Source organism: Amblyomma americanum, chromosome 3 (genome assembly GCF_052857255.1).
Source record: "Amblyomma americanum isolate KBUSLIRL-KWMA chromosome 3, ASM5285725v1, whole genome shotgun sequence".
Lineage (NCBI taxonomy): Eukaryota > Metazoa > Arthropoda > Arachnida > Ixodida > Ixodidae > Amblyomma > Amblyomma americanum.
In genome coordinates this window covers 193,123,115-193,138,904 of record NC_135499.1, presented here as the reverse complement: position 1 = coordinate 193,138,904, position 15,790 = coordinate 193,123,115, and the positions used below count along the sequence as shown (strand labels likewise).

At 43.3% G+C, this 15,790-nt stretch overlaps 1 protein-coding gene across 1 annotated transcript; it reads right to left on the bottom strand.

Moving 5' to 3' along the window:
- Positions 1–215: 215 nt before the first annotated feature.
- Edc3 (Enhancer of mRNA-decapping protein 3) lies at positions 216–15,745 on the bottom strand. Its single transcript, XM_077659415.1, has 6 exons — positions 15,021–15,745; positions 14,207–14,304; positions 12,493–12,864; positions 11,886–12,039; positions 7,303–7,535; positions 216–4,240 (listed from the first exon to the last, which is right to left on the bottom strand). The coding sequence occupies exons 1-6, from the start codon at positions 15,182–15,184 to the stop codon at positions 3,891–3,893; spliced, it is 1,371 nt and encodes a 456-aa protein (XP_077515541.1). The 5' UTR covers positions 15,185–15,745; the 3' UTR covers positions 216–3,890.
- Positions 15,746–15,790: the final 45 nt, after the last annotated feature.

Genomic DNA, 15,790 nt, shown 5'->3' with positions numbered 1-15,790 from the left:
ACCAGCAAGCTCCATTGCTGGAACCAGTTGGCACAGTCAAAACCAGCAAGGTTCTTGTTTGGACCAACTGAAACCAACAAATATCAGCACAAACCAGCAGATTCCCAGTTGTAAATTTTCACCTTATAATATAAGCTCAAGAATTTCGAGGCTTCTGGCTTCCTTAATGCAGACAGACATTAAAAAACTGATTAAAGTTGCACTGCAACAGAAATTGATTGTGCGGGGTAAACACCCAATTTTCGTTTATTGACCAACCAATCTACAGTATGAAGTACCACAGTCGAGATTCATTTGAAGCTTCCATCACATGAAGTCAGCATGTTGGCCACTATATTTAAAGAAAAATAACCACTGAGTTTTATTCCACTGCCGAGCAAACAGCACACCAAACAAGCTCCAAGAGGTCAGCAGTGTAGACACCCTACACATCTTCTCGCCCTACCTGCATGTACCTTTAACTAAGAGACACGAAGGAAAAAAAAATTAAGTTAATTTTTTCTCTTCCTTTCAATGCCCGAAGGCACCCCAAGGGTATTACGAACCTTTGTGTCTATGCCACCAGCCACCATAATTGCAGCCGAGTACTATGCACTGGCTGCACAGACCATTTGATATCTCTCCTTTTTGAGCCAACTTCTGTACCAATGAAAATGGTGCTTCAAACAGTGAAGTGAAATTCAGTGTTGGCAACTAACACCTTGTTACACAAGTAAGATAGTAACTTCTGTCATAACTGCATACAAGGAACAAAAAAAAGCAAAAGATGTTTGTCCTGTCCTGAGCTGATAGAGCTAAAAATCTAGCATACCTGTTGAAAGTACAGGCATGCTCTCAAGGCAACAATATAACATGATATATCTATAATTTGTATCCTGTCATGCACAGTTCTTTCCCTACCAAGGTCCCGAAAGACAGCACAGCTACATTTATAGCTCTTACACAAATAAAAGTCAAGTTCTGCAGATAACCTGTTTATTTGCAACCAAATCATCATTGCTGCACCTTAATGCGAGCATCAGGTTGAAAGAAAAAAAAACCTGAAAAACAAGAGCGCAACCACAGCACCAGTTTTCCCAGACGCAATGAAGATGTCACGAAGTAGTGCATGTGAAGCAACAGTGAGTGATAATTTGAAACAAAAGCATGACTCGATATGCATTATGCATTTTAAACAAGACGTCGCAATGCAACCTAAGTGCTGCTTGAGCACATAAATTTAAACTTAGTGGCAACCGATTTGCTACTGATAGAAAACGAAGCATGATGACTCTGATCTCAGATTTCACCAGGAACTGGGGTGTTGCACTTCCTGTCCCCTCACCTCTTTCATTTTATTTCTCCATTCTGCCTGCTATCCTTTATTTCCTCTGCCCCAGCTCAGGTGCTTCTGTATCAATGGCAGATGCCAGGGCTAGCAAAAATCTTATCCTTCCTTTTTATTATTTTTTTTAATAAACCACTGCTGCTGCAAAGCATTACTTCATGCTCCTGCTGTCAACCACCACGCTTTCCATATTAGCACCAATAAATGCCGCAAAGTTGTTCAAAGTACTAGAAAAATGAACACACATGATCAAAGCTATACAAGAAATTACACAGAAACAAAGGTTAATGAGATCAATTACATGAAGTGGACGGTTAAACGTTTTTGGAAACAAAACTTCATATGGAAAAGGTAGACATAAGTAATGAATGACAATGTGGGGATGTATAGTAACAATTGAAAGATCCCAGTGTTTTTCACGGCATCCAAGAAGTGTGATTTAGAGTGGTACCTTCAATGAACAAAAGTATTTTTCTCCCTCAAATGTTTATTGAAAAGTCCAACAAATAATTAATGCCAATATGGATCCGCCATCAAGTGTGTGCTATGGTTGTGACATTTTATCAATCCTTACAGAAACACAAATAAAGACACATATACAGTTCAGATCTGCTGTAATAGAAGGCACATGAACAGCAATAACCACCACCCAAACCCGTGACACTCGCTGCATCAACCATGCATGATACGAGATGTCCACTTAGTATTATGATGCTTCACAGCAAGTGGCATGACACATGCCAGAGCACTTTGATAAATAATGATGATCTGGTAAGCGCAGGTGACTGTTTCTAGACTGCAGCCAGATGGCATGACTTATAACGGATTACATACTCCAATGGTCCAGGTATTAAATCTGTGTTCTGTACATAGGTCCCACTTGGGTTTCATCCACAAACTGCCTGCAAATTTGTAGTTCAATACATTCGAGTGCATACCCTGCTCTTTTACCTAGGCACCAATAAATAAAAATACAACGCACTTTTTTTTTGCTGCATCAAATGCCAACACACACACAATGCCAGCGACACGGCAACATCAACGCTGTATGGCCTGGTAATAGAATGAGCATAGCTGCTCAGAGAATGTATCACACACATAAGAAACTAAGTGCTGTCTTAGCCAGCAATACATACAGAACAGGAATAACTGAAAAACAAAGCACAGCACTGACTGCGAAATGACTCACATTGAAAATGGTCGAACGTTACACTTACAACTCTATTTAAGTGAGCAGAAAATGAACATACACAGTGGCATAACTTCCAATACACCGAGAACTCTGAGTTCACTAGTCTACAGGAACAAAGGACTTCACTGACAATGCAAGAAAGTAGCGAAAGAGCATGCACTGGACAAGAAAACAAATGGGGCTGCTGTGGAGTGACAGTAAGTTCTGGTGACACAGCACAGGCTTGTAATGCCCACAGCTGAAGCACCCCCATCACTCCGAGCATTAGGGATGCTGTCATAGGAGAGCGAGTAAAGCAGACTTCTCTTATTTGTGGACCCAACAGTAACCCATAATCTAACTCCAAAATGAGTCCAAACCATTGGGCAATGCAGATATGATTTCAGAGTTTTATACAAAAGTACCAGACTTAAGAACTTGCACAAGGCCAAAAAATGTGGAACAATGTGGCTAGGTCCTCCCGCACCGACAACTGTGTGACGTTGTCTTATGGTCAGTGTGCAAGGCCACAGCAAGTTTAGCTTTTAAAACCACTGCAGCACACCAACAAGAGCATGCACGCCAATGCAGATGGAGGTCCGCCACACCCCTGCACCTCAGCTATTGCACAATTAAATGTGCATTTTATTTGCTTTTTGCCTTCTAAGTGAAATGCTACCATGGTAGTTTAACCCCCAAACTCAAGATATGAGGCTAAGAAAAACGAAAGTTGGGACACAACGGAAACTGCACAGCATGTGGCCCATCAAAAACTGCACACCAGTGGCCATTCACGAGTGAAGTTAAAAAAACCTAAGGAGCTGTCTAGCGTGTGGAGGACTCAATGCTACGTTCCAAGCACAAGCTTAGTATAATTTTACACCACGAAAGTGTCCACAAGGAAGGAATTCACTTCAAGGCTTCCACATTTTTCACACAGGCTATTTACAAAGGCTGTCGTCTTCTTTCAAGTTATTCCATATGAGAATCTTCCAATTTTGTGTACATCTTTAAAACACTTCATTCTCCACGCACGATAGCTCCAGTTTTCCTACATGCAATGCATTCATATGAGCTGTACAAGAGCCTTGCAGTGACAGTGACAACAACATGCAGTGGCACTTTCAACATAGCCCACACTGAGCCTATGGGAGCACAACGGTTTGACAAAGGTTGAGATGCTTATATATATACACAAACAGCTTATCACATGGCTAAGAGGCCCTCCACATCCCACCAAATTTTATTGGCTTTCACTTCTTTAGTTCTTCCTACTTTGCCTGTCTTTCTTCAACATTAGCACTCGCTTCAAAAGAGACACATCAGCCAAGCAGTTCCTTTTGAGTACAGTGACATGTCAGAGCAGCATTCACCATGCACAACAGCGGACCATCATGGCTTTTTTGCATGAAGCACGACCACAAACTTCGACCCAAAGGGGGAGGTGTACTCAATACCCAAGTCGCGGAAGACACGACGTGGCACACCAATGTCGCACAAGTATAGTCCCGCTGAGGCAACGATGCTGGCATCCATAGCCAGGGGCAAGACAGGCATGAGCACCCATCGGGGAGGCGGAGCCACAGTGCTGCCTAAAGGCGGTGGGTCTACCCAGAGCACTGGAGCTTTGCTCTGCTGCACCCAGTTGGCCATGGTGGCAATGGCCATGGGGTCAGCTTGGCTCATGCCATCCAACGAGTCCAAACCTGCCAGCACCAGGTCCACTTTGCTGTTTGCAAGCTCTACACAGGGAGGGAGGGCAAGGTAAAAAAGAAAGGAGGCAGATTGCAGTGGCACAAAATTATCGGTTTATGGGACAGCATCCAACTTGACTTCACTTTTTTAAAGAGCACCTTACAGTGTCAGAGAATACATGTGTTTCCCAGTGCAGTTTTCTTTTGAGTCACAATTCAAAATTCACTGCAGTCACTGAGCATCAGCTCAATGGAGGTTTGTAAATGACCATTAGAATCTCAAAGCCCATTGCACTCACTATACACTAATACTATGGTGTGACTAATAAAAAAAGACTGAAAAATAAAAGTATTCACTACATATACATGAAATGACATATAAAAACTGTATAAAAATGTTTTTTCTCTCATATATTCTAAATTAGAGACCAGATGAACTTGTTTGTTGATTAATTTTTATTCTCTGGCTGAAATAACAGCTCCACATAACCACTACAACTCGACAATATCAGTTATTGGCAGGACACATATGTTCAGTCGTTTATGGCACATTACCCATAAAAACTCAAATACTTCAGAAACAACCTGCACAGCATTGCCCGTCATTGGCCCACCAGCGCAGCCTGCAGATTTTGCCAAACTAAAAAGTATCTGAACAAAAATACCTACCGATTACAAACTGCCCTTACTTGAATCTGTGCCCCTGGTTGATTTGCTGCCTCCTTCCAAGTGTTTTCACTAAATGTGACTCATCTAATTTGCTGCACCTAGCATACACATTTCTCAGTGGCCACTGAGTACTGCTCATACTACAGGGATATCATATTTAAATGACAAACAGTGGCATAACATGAAATCAAGACTTACAGTAGTACCTCATTCACATGTTTTCAGTCCAGATGATTTCCTAGTTCACAGCGTCGAAACTGTACCCTCTCCCTCCTCTCACCTAAATGTGGAGAGGGGGTTTCCAGACCTCTACTTCTCCACCTGCCAGCCAAGGCAGGTGGGGGACGAAGACATGGGTGATGCGGAACAGAGAAACGAGCCAGTAAGAGTGAACACTCTAAAATGAAAGTCAAAATGAGAGAGCTAAGCTCGTGACCCACATGCCCTGGTGAGCGGGTACATTGTAATTACCGCCATGGAACCAGGATTGTATCGATACCCTGCAATGGGTTTTGACGTTGGGTTCGGTGGATTTCAAACCACCCACTTCCCGCAGCCGATGCAGATACCCAAGCTAATAGGCCACCCGGCACCTCCCACCTTCTTTCCCTCTTCCCTCCTCTACCCTAAAAGCAGAGAGGGTTTTTTTTCCTAACCCCACTAGTCACCTGCCAGCCATGGCAGGTGGTGGCTGGCAAGTGGCGCTGCAGACACCGATGACAATGGCACATAACTGAGGGATGAGCAAATAAGAGCTAACGTTCTAAAACTGTCAATGTTTATGCCACATTACGCAGCTTGAGGCACGAGTGTCCTCACTCTGCCAAAGCAACAGAGGGCGCGTCAGGGTAGGGGTCGTAAGTAGTATAAGGAAAGGTGCAGCAGCTGTCTGTACCGTACCATGAATAGATTAAAGACGGAATGAAAGGGGCAGAGACATTAAAAAAAAACTGACATTTACACTAGTTCTAGCTGAATTTTGCAATCATGCGACAAGTGTAAATGCTGTAACTTTATTTAAAATCATGGTGGCTTGCATGATATATTTTCCCAGATAATACCCATTTTTCCCATGCATTTAAAGACGTATCAGAAAGGATCTGTTGCACTCTTCTTTTATTGGCTGTGGACAGGGATGAAAAAAGTGCTCATACTGCCCGTGGCAGCTGTTCCCAACCCTTCTTAAAAAGAGGATAATTAAGTCCTGCCCAATGCGTGCGTATGCAGCATCTGCAAGTACGATGTAGTGTGCAGCTCTCACATCTGCAGCGCCAAGTTCTAGAACTACCCACAATCAGTGTTCTAATGCGACAGCGTCAAGGCTCCAGATCAGCAGAAAACTCAGCGGCATCCCGGCAGCATCTGCACAATAAGTCCACATCACGCGTGGATCTTTGGAATGAAAATAATTGAAAAGAGGACTTCTAATGTGAATTAAACGTCTGCACTTAACTTTATAAAGTAATAGATTTCACATAAAGAAAAATTACCATAAATTTTATTAGGAATTTGAACCCATGACCTTTAGGTCGCCAGCCATGCACGCTACTGACTAGGCCACATAGGCATGTGCCCTTGGCTGAGGTACAAGGGGGTTGATGTGTGTGTGTGTGGTGTTAGCCTCATTTGAAGCTCAGTAATGTGGTAATTAGTGGAATGAATTACAGATGTACTAATGAGCAACATACTAATTAGAGTAACATTCTGTTCCTAAACTGAAGTGTGGAAGACTTAAAAGAGATAAGAATGTGGAAACTATGTTGTGATGACTGTGGTCAATGTGTGAATGTGAACAAAGAACACTGACTGTGTGTGAAAAGAAACTGCTGAAGGGAGCCAGTAATGCTATCATGTTATACCCTTAAGGGTGGAGCTGAAGTGTCCCCCTAATTTTTTGCTCGCACCTTCTGCTGTCAATGTGTTCCACATTATAGCAAGTTTCAGTGCACGCTAATATCTTTTCGTGTTCATGTACAAGTGTGTGAAGAGTGACAGCAGCAAAACATTCATCTGGCACACTTAATCATTTTCTACCAAACTTGCTGTTCATTGTCAGGTGAAAGTGGCAGGCAAGACATTGTCTTTGGGTAGTCAGCACACTAGTTCAGTTTCTTTGCAGTACAGAAGAACAGAACAAAGCAAGGAAGACAAGATGGTCCACTAATGCGTAGCGTTCTTGATATTCAGGCGTAGCATCGTAGGCGACACATCTGTTCAAAGCTCATTCACCAGAACCACAGGTTCAGTGCTGTATTGCCTTCTTTTTGTCCTGCAACACCACGCCCCGTTTATTATGTTTCATCTTGTCAGAGCTGCAAAAATTCTCAAACTAACGTTGGCTCAGGTGACCAGCAAGGCAGGCCTCTTGCGCTAAAGCACTGCACACGTTTCACCTGTTTGTCCCACATAAAGTGCAGGGAGGACATCAGGTAAGCACTCACCGGCAGCAGTGTGCCGCACTTTTCCTCCACTGCTGCGGAAGAGAGCCATCTCGGCTGGAAAGAGTGGGTCCGGTAGAGTTGAGCTGGAGGCCAGCAGGGGCAGCTGCCAGAGCAGCACCTCGACACCGTGGTTAGCCAGCTGCCGGCCGCAGCACACTGCCTGGCTCCCCTGTCGGTGGGCCCCGCAAACTACCGCCACTGTGGGCCGCTGGTGGCTGTTGCCAGGATTTAGCCTGCAACAGCAGGTGCCACACTCACAAAACCCTGCCAGCGACAGTGTACATGCAAGCATCACGCACTGCCACTCTAGAATAGCTACTGTGGCTGCTGCTGGTGCTAATACTATTAACGGGCGATCCAGCTTTCAAATCACGAAAATCTCGAAAAAATCGAATTTTAGAAAACACCAGATTTCATATCTATAAAGTCTTTAATCACATCCCGAAAAAATTTCCCCAAAAACAGCCCCGAACTGACTTTAAAAAAAATATTTTGTGACTGTATAGCAAAAAACTGATTGAAATCTCCATGAAAATCTCGGCTTTTCTCAAAAGTGTTCTCTGACCTGACTGCCCTGCTTGCAGAAAGCGCAGCACAGTAAGGGCTTCATGAATTTTCATGCAGTTTGTTGCACTGTATTTACTGAAATATTCTTTATGATGAGATTTCCTATGTTTTTAATTATGTTACATCTTTTCAATCTGTCACTAATTTCCTTAACAATAATGAGTGCAGTATGCAAGGGTGGATATACCATTTTGCACAGAAAAATGTAAGACTGCTAGATATATTTGGACAATGTCACAGCATCAAACATTTTTTTGGGTAAAGCTTAAGAGTGCAGACTTCTACCGTGTATTGTTGTCATACCAGGCTTTCTGCAATTTTGGTATAGCAATGAAGTATATAAAAATATATAATGTCAAAACTACTCAAGATATTTCAATTAAATTTTGTATTTCAGCATTCAGTGAACTTTCCATTAAGAACGCTAAATTTCATTTCATTACGGGAAAAAATAAAAAAATTTCACCCCTCATAGCCATGTCCCCTCTTAACTATAACTACTGCTGCTGCTGCTTGCATGACCGCTGCTATACTATACTACTTTTAAAGTTGACGTCAATCAATTAGACAAAAACAAGGTATGTAAAAATTTAGGGGTGATAAATTAATTAAATTGATGGGGAGGAAATGCCACAGCATTTTTCTTTCACTCGCTAATCTATTCCAACTCTGACTATATTCCAACTCTGGCGTCTCCCTTCTCTCCTCTACAAGTGGACAGGCTGTAAGAAGACTGTCGACAGGTGCCAAGTGTGGCAACCTGCCAGGTGTGATGCGGGTGGTCACCAGGTTATCGCTCCACCGAGGCTTCTAAGCTATCAATTAAAACCAGCTCAAACCTTTCAGATTAATGGATGCATTTCAAAACCAGTGTGATATAATCCTTAATTTTGTGAAATTATCTTGTTGATGACAGTCCATACTGGCCTTCAGTGGTTTAAAGGATCCTGTAATATTAAAAGGCGCTCTGAAAGGGGCTCTCAATAAAGTTGCAGTATGCCTGGGATGTCAGAGAACACTGCTTCACGAATATTCACCAGCAAGAATTTTTCTAATGCTTTGGTTCAAAGCTTAGTTATCTGTAGTCAAAATTTAGATTTCACCATTTTTGCGCTTTTTCCTCTCCGCTCGTCGATTTTCGTACACTGAAAGCACTCCTCCGCCAGCCCCATCCATTCGGCCCAACCACCAGGTCCCGACATGAGCGGGAATTCTCTGAAAGGGCAGAGCTTCCTCACCCGCCAGAGCAACGCAGTTGATTGACCGTGGTCATGGTGGCTGCGTAACGTCTGAAAAGAATCTAACTAACAGACATCTGTTAATCGACACACCTAGGAGCATAAAAACGGAGGAGGGCGTGAGTTTGAAAAAGTCGCCAGAAAGGGCTTGCCAAAAATTCTGCAGGCGACTGTGGGTACTCTGCTGCAGCTCAACATGTATTATTTGGCTCAGGTGTTCATGACAGCACACTGTAATGTCAACAAGGCAAGAGCGGGGGCTAGTTGGTGCTTCATACTGAGGAAATCGTGCTATGTGGTACAGAAAAACGTGAACATGGACAGACGATGCGCATACTTTTTACTAATTTATTTCAAATGGTGTGCCGCTTTTTACAGAACACGTCTTTCTGTACCATGTAGTGTGATTTCCTCAGTATGAACACTGTAATGATTGAGCAGGTTAATGCACTCTCCTCAGAAGGTTTTTCAGAGCCCCTTTAACATGCACTGTGAAGCCCGAGTAGCATTATATTTGCGAGCAAAGGTAAGTCTTGTGAGCTTAAGTCCAGCTTCCATTCCAACAGCACCAAGCCATGGCTGTGTCAATTAGTCAGGAGCTGAGTTTGCAAAGCTGCTTACATATAATGCCGGCACACACACTGTCACTGCAATGCAACAAGCATTAGAGCCAGGGGCCTACAGGCAAAGTAACAGCTGGCCCCAAACTGTTTGTATGAGTACACAGTTTTCTGGATTCAACTCTATTAGCTGATGCTAGGAGCAGCTTCCACATCACCACACAGATATGGTAATGCCAAAAATAGTACACCTGGCACATGCCACTTGGCATGGTTGTGTGTGTGTATGTGTGAATGTTCGTTAGTGCAGCATTCAGTGATGTGACTGGCCGAAGTCACTTTGGAGCAGCTTTTGGAGCAGCCAAAAGTGCCTTTGGCAGCAGAAAAGAGAGCGTTTGGTGCAAATATATACTATATTTCCGGTGTATAAGTCACCCTTTTTTTATTTTTGTCAGTGAGAATTATGCACAGCGAAAAATGACGCACAACCACGCATCGCCTTTTGCTGTTCCTATTAACTATATTTGTAATAACTCAATTCATGCTCTCTTTTATTCATCGATTTTTTTTTTCAGTTTTAGCGCAATGCAATCTGCTGCCATGATCTGCTTCCCTGGGGACCCAACTACGCCTGCACAGTGGCAGGTGTGCAGTCCTAAGGGTCACCAGCGAAATGCGTAGATTGCTCACTGTGGGTGCGGTTCACAGTAGTAAAACAAGGATCACGCTTTGCTAAAACTATATTTTTTTTTATTTTATACTACGGCTAGAATCTCATAATCTCGCAACAACCGGACTGAATGCGACGGCGGCACGAAGTGCATGCCACATCCAGTCGATTCATACCATTGAAAGTTTCGATTTCAGGAAAGCATGTGGCACCTGAGAATTTTGTTCGTAAGGAACTATGCTTTTGGCGCAGTTTGGCACAATAAGCACGGCAATCACATCACTGAGCCTTTGACATGCTTTTAAAATGCCTTTGAAATGCACCCAAAACAAGCTGCCCATTCTTGATGGTACAAGCCCCACAACGTAAAGAATAAATTCCTCTACAGGAAAATATGCACATTTAGATAGACATAAACTTCTCAGTTAAACAAAAGTATAAATTAACAAATCAATGAAGAGAGTAAAAGAGAGAAAGAGAAGAAAGCAAGGGCATCGAACTGAACTACAGTACTACTGCTGCTACTGCTACACCTGAAGTTTTGAACCTTCCTACCAGACCATTTAATGCAGCATTAGAAGTGCCATCACTGCCCACCATGACTTTCGAGGCCCGAGCGGAATGTGGAGAGGGGAAAAATGCAGTCCCAATGTAGTAGGAGAGGAGGTGGGTAGAGAGGAAGATAGGTGGAAAGGAGGAGTGAAGAGGTGGACAAGTGGAGAAGAGGACAGGGTGTCTCGGCTCCACGAAGCATGTGTGGCCTGCACATGTGCGCCTGCACCAGCAGCAATAGTGGTGGTGGCAGACTGCTTTAAGTTACTCCCCTCTCCTTTCCTCTCCAGCAGCTGAGTGCACACCGGGAACCTCTGCACCGTCTCGCATGATCGATCACCACCGCTTTCAAGGGTAAAGTGAAAGGCAGAGTCGCGAAATTCCGAGTCTCGGTCACAATGAGCCACAAGCCAACATATACTCTGCCCCACGAGTTGCGCTGATCACCAGTAAATTTTTTCTTCATTTGAGCTGCCCTGTATTCACCTCCAGTGAACAAGCGTCACTTTTAGTTCATTTTTTCTTTCACTTTTTATTTACTGTATGAAGCAGTTGAACCTCACAGCTGTTCCTGGGCACATCAAGCAGAGCTAGTTTACTTGGCTTCCAGCAGCAGTCTCATGGCATCTTACACACCTGCCACAAGTTAGGACAGTCACTGGCTGACTCCCTTAAAGCTGAATAACACATTCTTGCATATAAGTAGCCACAAAAAAAAAAAAAGCTGTGAGAAGAGCTATCATGCTGCTCAGCTGCCACTGCATACCATATAATATGTGAATGTCATGAACACAGCACCACAGGCGGCACATCACCTTTTTTCATACTTTCTTCCAATTTATCTGCAATCTATAAATTAACAAAAATCATTCCACAACCACATTTAATAAATGGATTTCCCCTGTGCTTCCTCAGTTTCAAAGAGTGTCAGCCACACTAGTATGTTTATTGCTTTGCTACTCGGGCTCCAGTGACCAAACCAAAACCACAACATACCGACGGCAACCTCCAAGCAGCTGCAACACCATCTCAGATGCAGCACGGCCAAGCATCTCCATCTGTCGCTCAGTACTGTATCCACACTGGACTGCTCCTTCCAGGATCCGCTGGCGCAACTGCAGGCTCACGCTTGGCACTAGCAGGCCTGCATCTGCATTATGAGACCAAGAAGACAGTGCCAGCGGTCAACATGCAATAAAATCAATCATGTAATGCAAAGAAGCAATTACGTTCACTGTGCATTTTGCATGGCAAGAAATACATCACTGCAATGATCTGTCATACTTAACTGCGACCTGTTTTGAAAAATGATTATGTACTATTCGATTCTGACTTAAGCACCAGTTTTAAAATGTCATTGCAAAAACCAAATCTGCAGTGCTGCTATAGGTTCAAGCTTAAAATAATTTGCAATTCAATGATAGTTTCCGCAGAAAATGTGACACTGTTATGTGCACCGTCAATGTTCCTACTATAACAAAAAATGGGGCTGATCCTGGCCACCAAGAAAAGACATAAAATGGTCTGGTTTTGTAACCTTGAGTTAAGCATGCACAAAAGTAAAGACAGCAAGCAGTGCAGCAAAGACCGTCTGCATTCTCACCAGTGACATAGTCCACTTCCTGCCTGCCAGGTACTCGTATGCGACACATAGACTCCAGTGCACTACCACCCAAGACATTTTCATCGCAACGATAACTGGGTGGCGCAACCATCATGTGACCCCCAGCCCTGCCAGGTTGCATGGGCTGGTCGCTGAATGGTGTGTGCCGTGACAGCGCAGCGTCGATCTCATCAAACACTGCCCGTTTATCAAACAGGGCCAAGTTCTTCTCAAAGTCAAATTCCTGCTCCAGCACAGTGGCGTCAACCGGGGCACTAAAACAGGCATCATCACGGTCTCGCATGGCAGCTGTCGTTGCCCGACGTGGTCCCTCTGCTTTCTTGGGAGTGACTGAGGCCTTCTTCTTGGCATCTGTGCATGGGTGATAACGCCATCTTATAATTGATGCTTCAGAGTACTGAAGTGAATGATTTTAACCGTGTTTATCAACGCAGTTTTAGGCCATAACTATGGCCCCACTGCCTCTCACAACTTGGCTGCCTCTTGTTACACTCAAGTAAATTTCAGAACAGTCAATGCAGATGATACCAAATGAAAGTGTTTTCACAGAGCTATGTTTTGAAGTAAAAGTTAACTATCCTCATCAGTAGATTCGACATAACAGCCACACAAGCAGGCTAGCGCTGCAGCACTTCACAGAGTTTTTAGAATAGGCCAGTTGTCTTTCTGTTCTACAATTCCTGAAATTTCAGCATTGCAATCACATAAACTCACAATAGCAATATATGAGTGAAAATATTACATATGTCTGCACTTGCTATGAACGAGAAGAGGTAACCCATAAGCAGCCTCATATTAGAACAGAAGCAATGGAGTTACTAATATGGTAAGCAAAGCTACCTTCTCTTTTTGGTTTTTTGTGTCTGAGACCAAAATGTGAAATGCTGATAAATAGAAATTCTTAGTAAATGCAGCAGGTGAATGAGTCTCTGTATTCTGTAAAAAACAGCCTCGATTTTTACAGCCATTACTTTGTATTGGAACGACACGTCGCTCCAGAGCCAAACTCGGAACTGAACCCGAAATGTGTGAACACGAACTCGAATTGAACTCGAAAAAATTCCGGTTCGATACCCTGGTTTGACGTGCAGAGTTATATGTGATAACTTTGCAATAAAATTTGCAATAAATGAAAACCATAGGTGCTTAAACCTGACTTAATTACCATAAAAACCTCCTGCACTAATTCCAAGTATTAGAAAATGACCATCAAAACAATCTTGGAGTTTTAAGAAGGTAATACAAGATAGGAAGCTAGTATCAGTCCTATTACTGTACATTTTCAGTAACTAAAAGACTTTTTTTCCGAGCTAGACCATTTTTCAAATTACGATGCTTGACGCTACAGCCTGCCTAAAGACGAAGCAACAGGAAAAAATCTCCCGCCGAGCATGACTCAGTTGCACAGTTCTTCCATTGTGTAGAATGTTGTGCCAGTTCAGTTCAACTCTTTTATTTTCCTTTACTGAGGGGAGGAGGCAGAGCTAAAAGCCATGACAATGGCATGATGCGGGTCCTACCTTACAAATTGGCAATCTAACAGATATGGCTATTCAAGGGATTCTTTTCCTTATTCCCACATCTTAAATTTTTCATGCTCTTTTACCTTTTTCTGATTCTTCATCACATTGCATGGCCCACATATAATGATGGTAACAAAGTGTTAAAGAGAGCATAATTACAACTCTTTTACCTTTGCGTGCACCATTGACTTCTTGCAACACAACTGGCGATTCAGCGCGTGTACCTTCAGATGCTTTGATGATGTTCAGATCCACAATGTCCTGAGCACTGCACATGAGAAAACGAAGTTAAGTGGCGTGATTATAAGCTTCAGAGAAATTAAAATCAACTGCAGCAGTACCAAAAATAAAGCTAGCTACACACTGTCTCTTGATTTCAGCAAGGTTGTGATGCCACATCGCAACCAATAATTATCAATAATGAAATAAAAGGTTTTATTAATATTGCTGCACTACCGCATCCATTAGCATTCAATGTGATGTGCACTTAAGTATGCATGTGAAAGATACAGCTACTAAGCATGTCCATCTAGCTAACATTTCCCCTCATCAGAACATTAGTGAGGGCAAGTTGGTTCATCGCGCAACATAACAAACATTTAACATGCAACGTCTTTTTTTTTTTAATTTCCACTGAATGAATTTGTACTAGGCGCACATGCAGACGGTACAGAGAGCAGTTTTATTAGCTGACAAGCAATTTAGCAATTCAACGGCAGCGAGGCAAAGCTGTTCACCCATAAAATCATATGTTAACAGGCGGCACGTTAAAAATGCACGTGACAAGCATGACGTCCGTAATGGGACTAGGATACACTGCTCGGGGCGCTTGTCAGTAACCCAAAAAAGCACCGATTCGCCGGGCTTTTCAGTTATTACGTACAGGCAAATCTGAAACAGGCTAAAGCACACACACACAAAAAATGAGTCTCGTGTGCTGGCGAAGGCATGAGATGAATAGACTCATGGCAAAAACTTGTTTACCAGATTGTGACTTGAGGAACGAGACACTTGGTGCCATTTCGAGACGCTTGTGACAGCACAATTTGCTGTTTGGCCGCGTCGACACTCTCGATTTTGCCTCGGTACGTACCGAGTATGTCCCCACAGTCTACAACAACGATGCAACCAACCCACTGGTCACTCATGGCTCATGCCGCGTCTTTGCACGATTACGTCTCGTTTCTAAAGCAGAGTTGAAGCGGCAAGTGCGACTAAAGGACCGAGATCCACTGTGCTTCGTTTTTGGTCTCCGTTATGAAAACTTGGATCACTGAGCAGCAGTGGTGACAATCCCAGCGTAGCACGCAAGAAGCACTGAGAAAAACCGCACCGCAACTTCTTCCAACGCTTCCGCACAGATCCGACACTGTTTCTGAACGTCGACAGCACTAGCACAAGTGGCTGTTTAACCTAGGGTGGTCTTTCTGTGCTCAGACAGCTCAGCACCTCAAACGTTGTGCGTTTTGCCCGTTCTACCGCTTTATTCACTCGTCTGCTCTGTCTTATGCATTTTTTGTCGTCTTTTTAAGCTCCCGTCCGGTCAATGGCTTGGTGCTGACTAGTTCATTTTCATGGCTTTATACCATGGCTTAAACCTCGCATTCACGAATAAACATGACCGGTATCGTAGTTAAGGCTCGGATTAAATAGAGTACATGCATATTACTGCTACTAAACACATAAAGGCATAAAAATAAAAGCGAAGAGGGTTGAAAAGAAAGAAAGTGTGACGTCACACATGTTATAACGCG

Coding starts and splice junctions, on each gene's coding strand:
- Edc3 (XM_077659415.1), bottom strand. CDS start 15,184: ATGAGTGACCAGTGGGTTGGTTGCATCGTTGTTGTAGACTGTGGGGAC. Junction 14,305..15,020: donor GTTCCTCAAGTCACAATCTG/GTAAACAAGTTT, acceptor TCTCATGTGCAG/TGCTCAGGACATTGTGGATC. Junction 7,536..11,885: donor CTGCTTGGAGGTTGCCGTCG/GTATGTTGTGGT, acceptor CTGCTGTTGCAG/GCTAAATCCTGGCAACAGCC.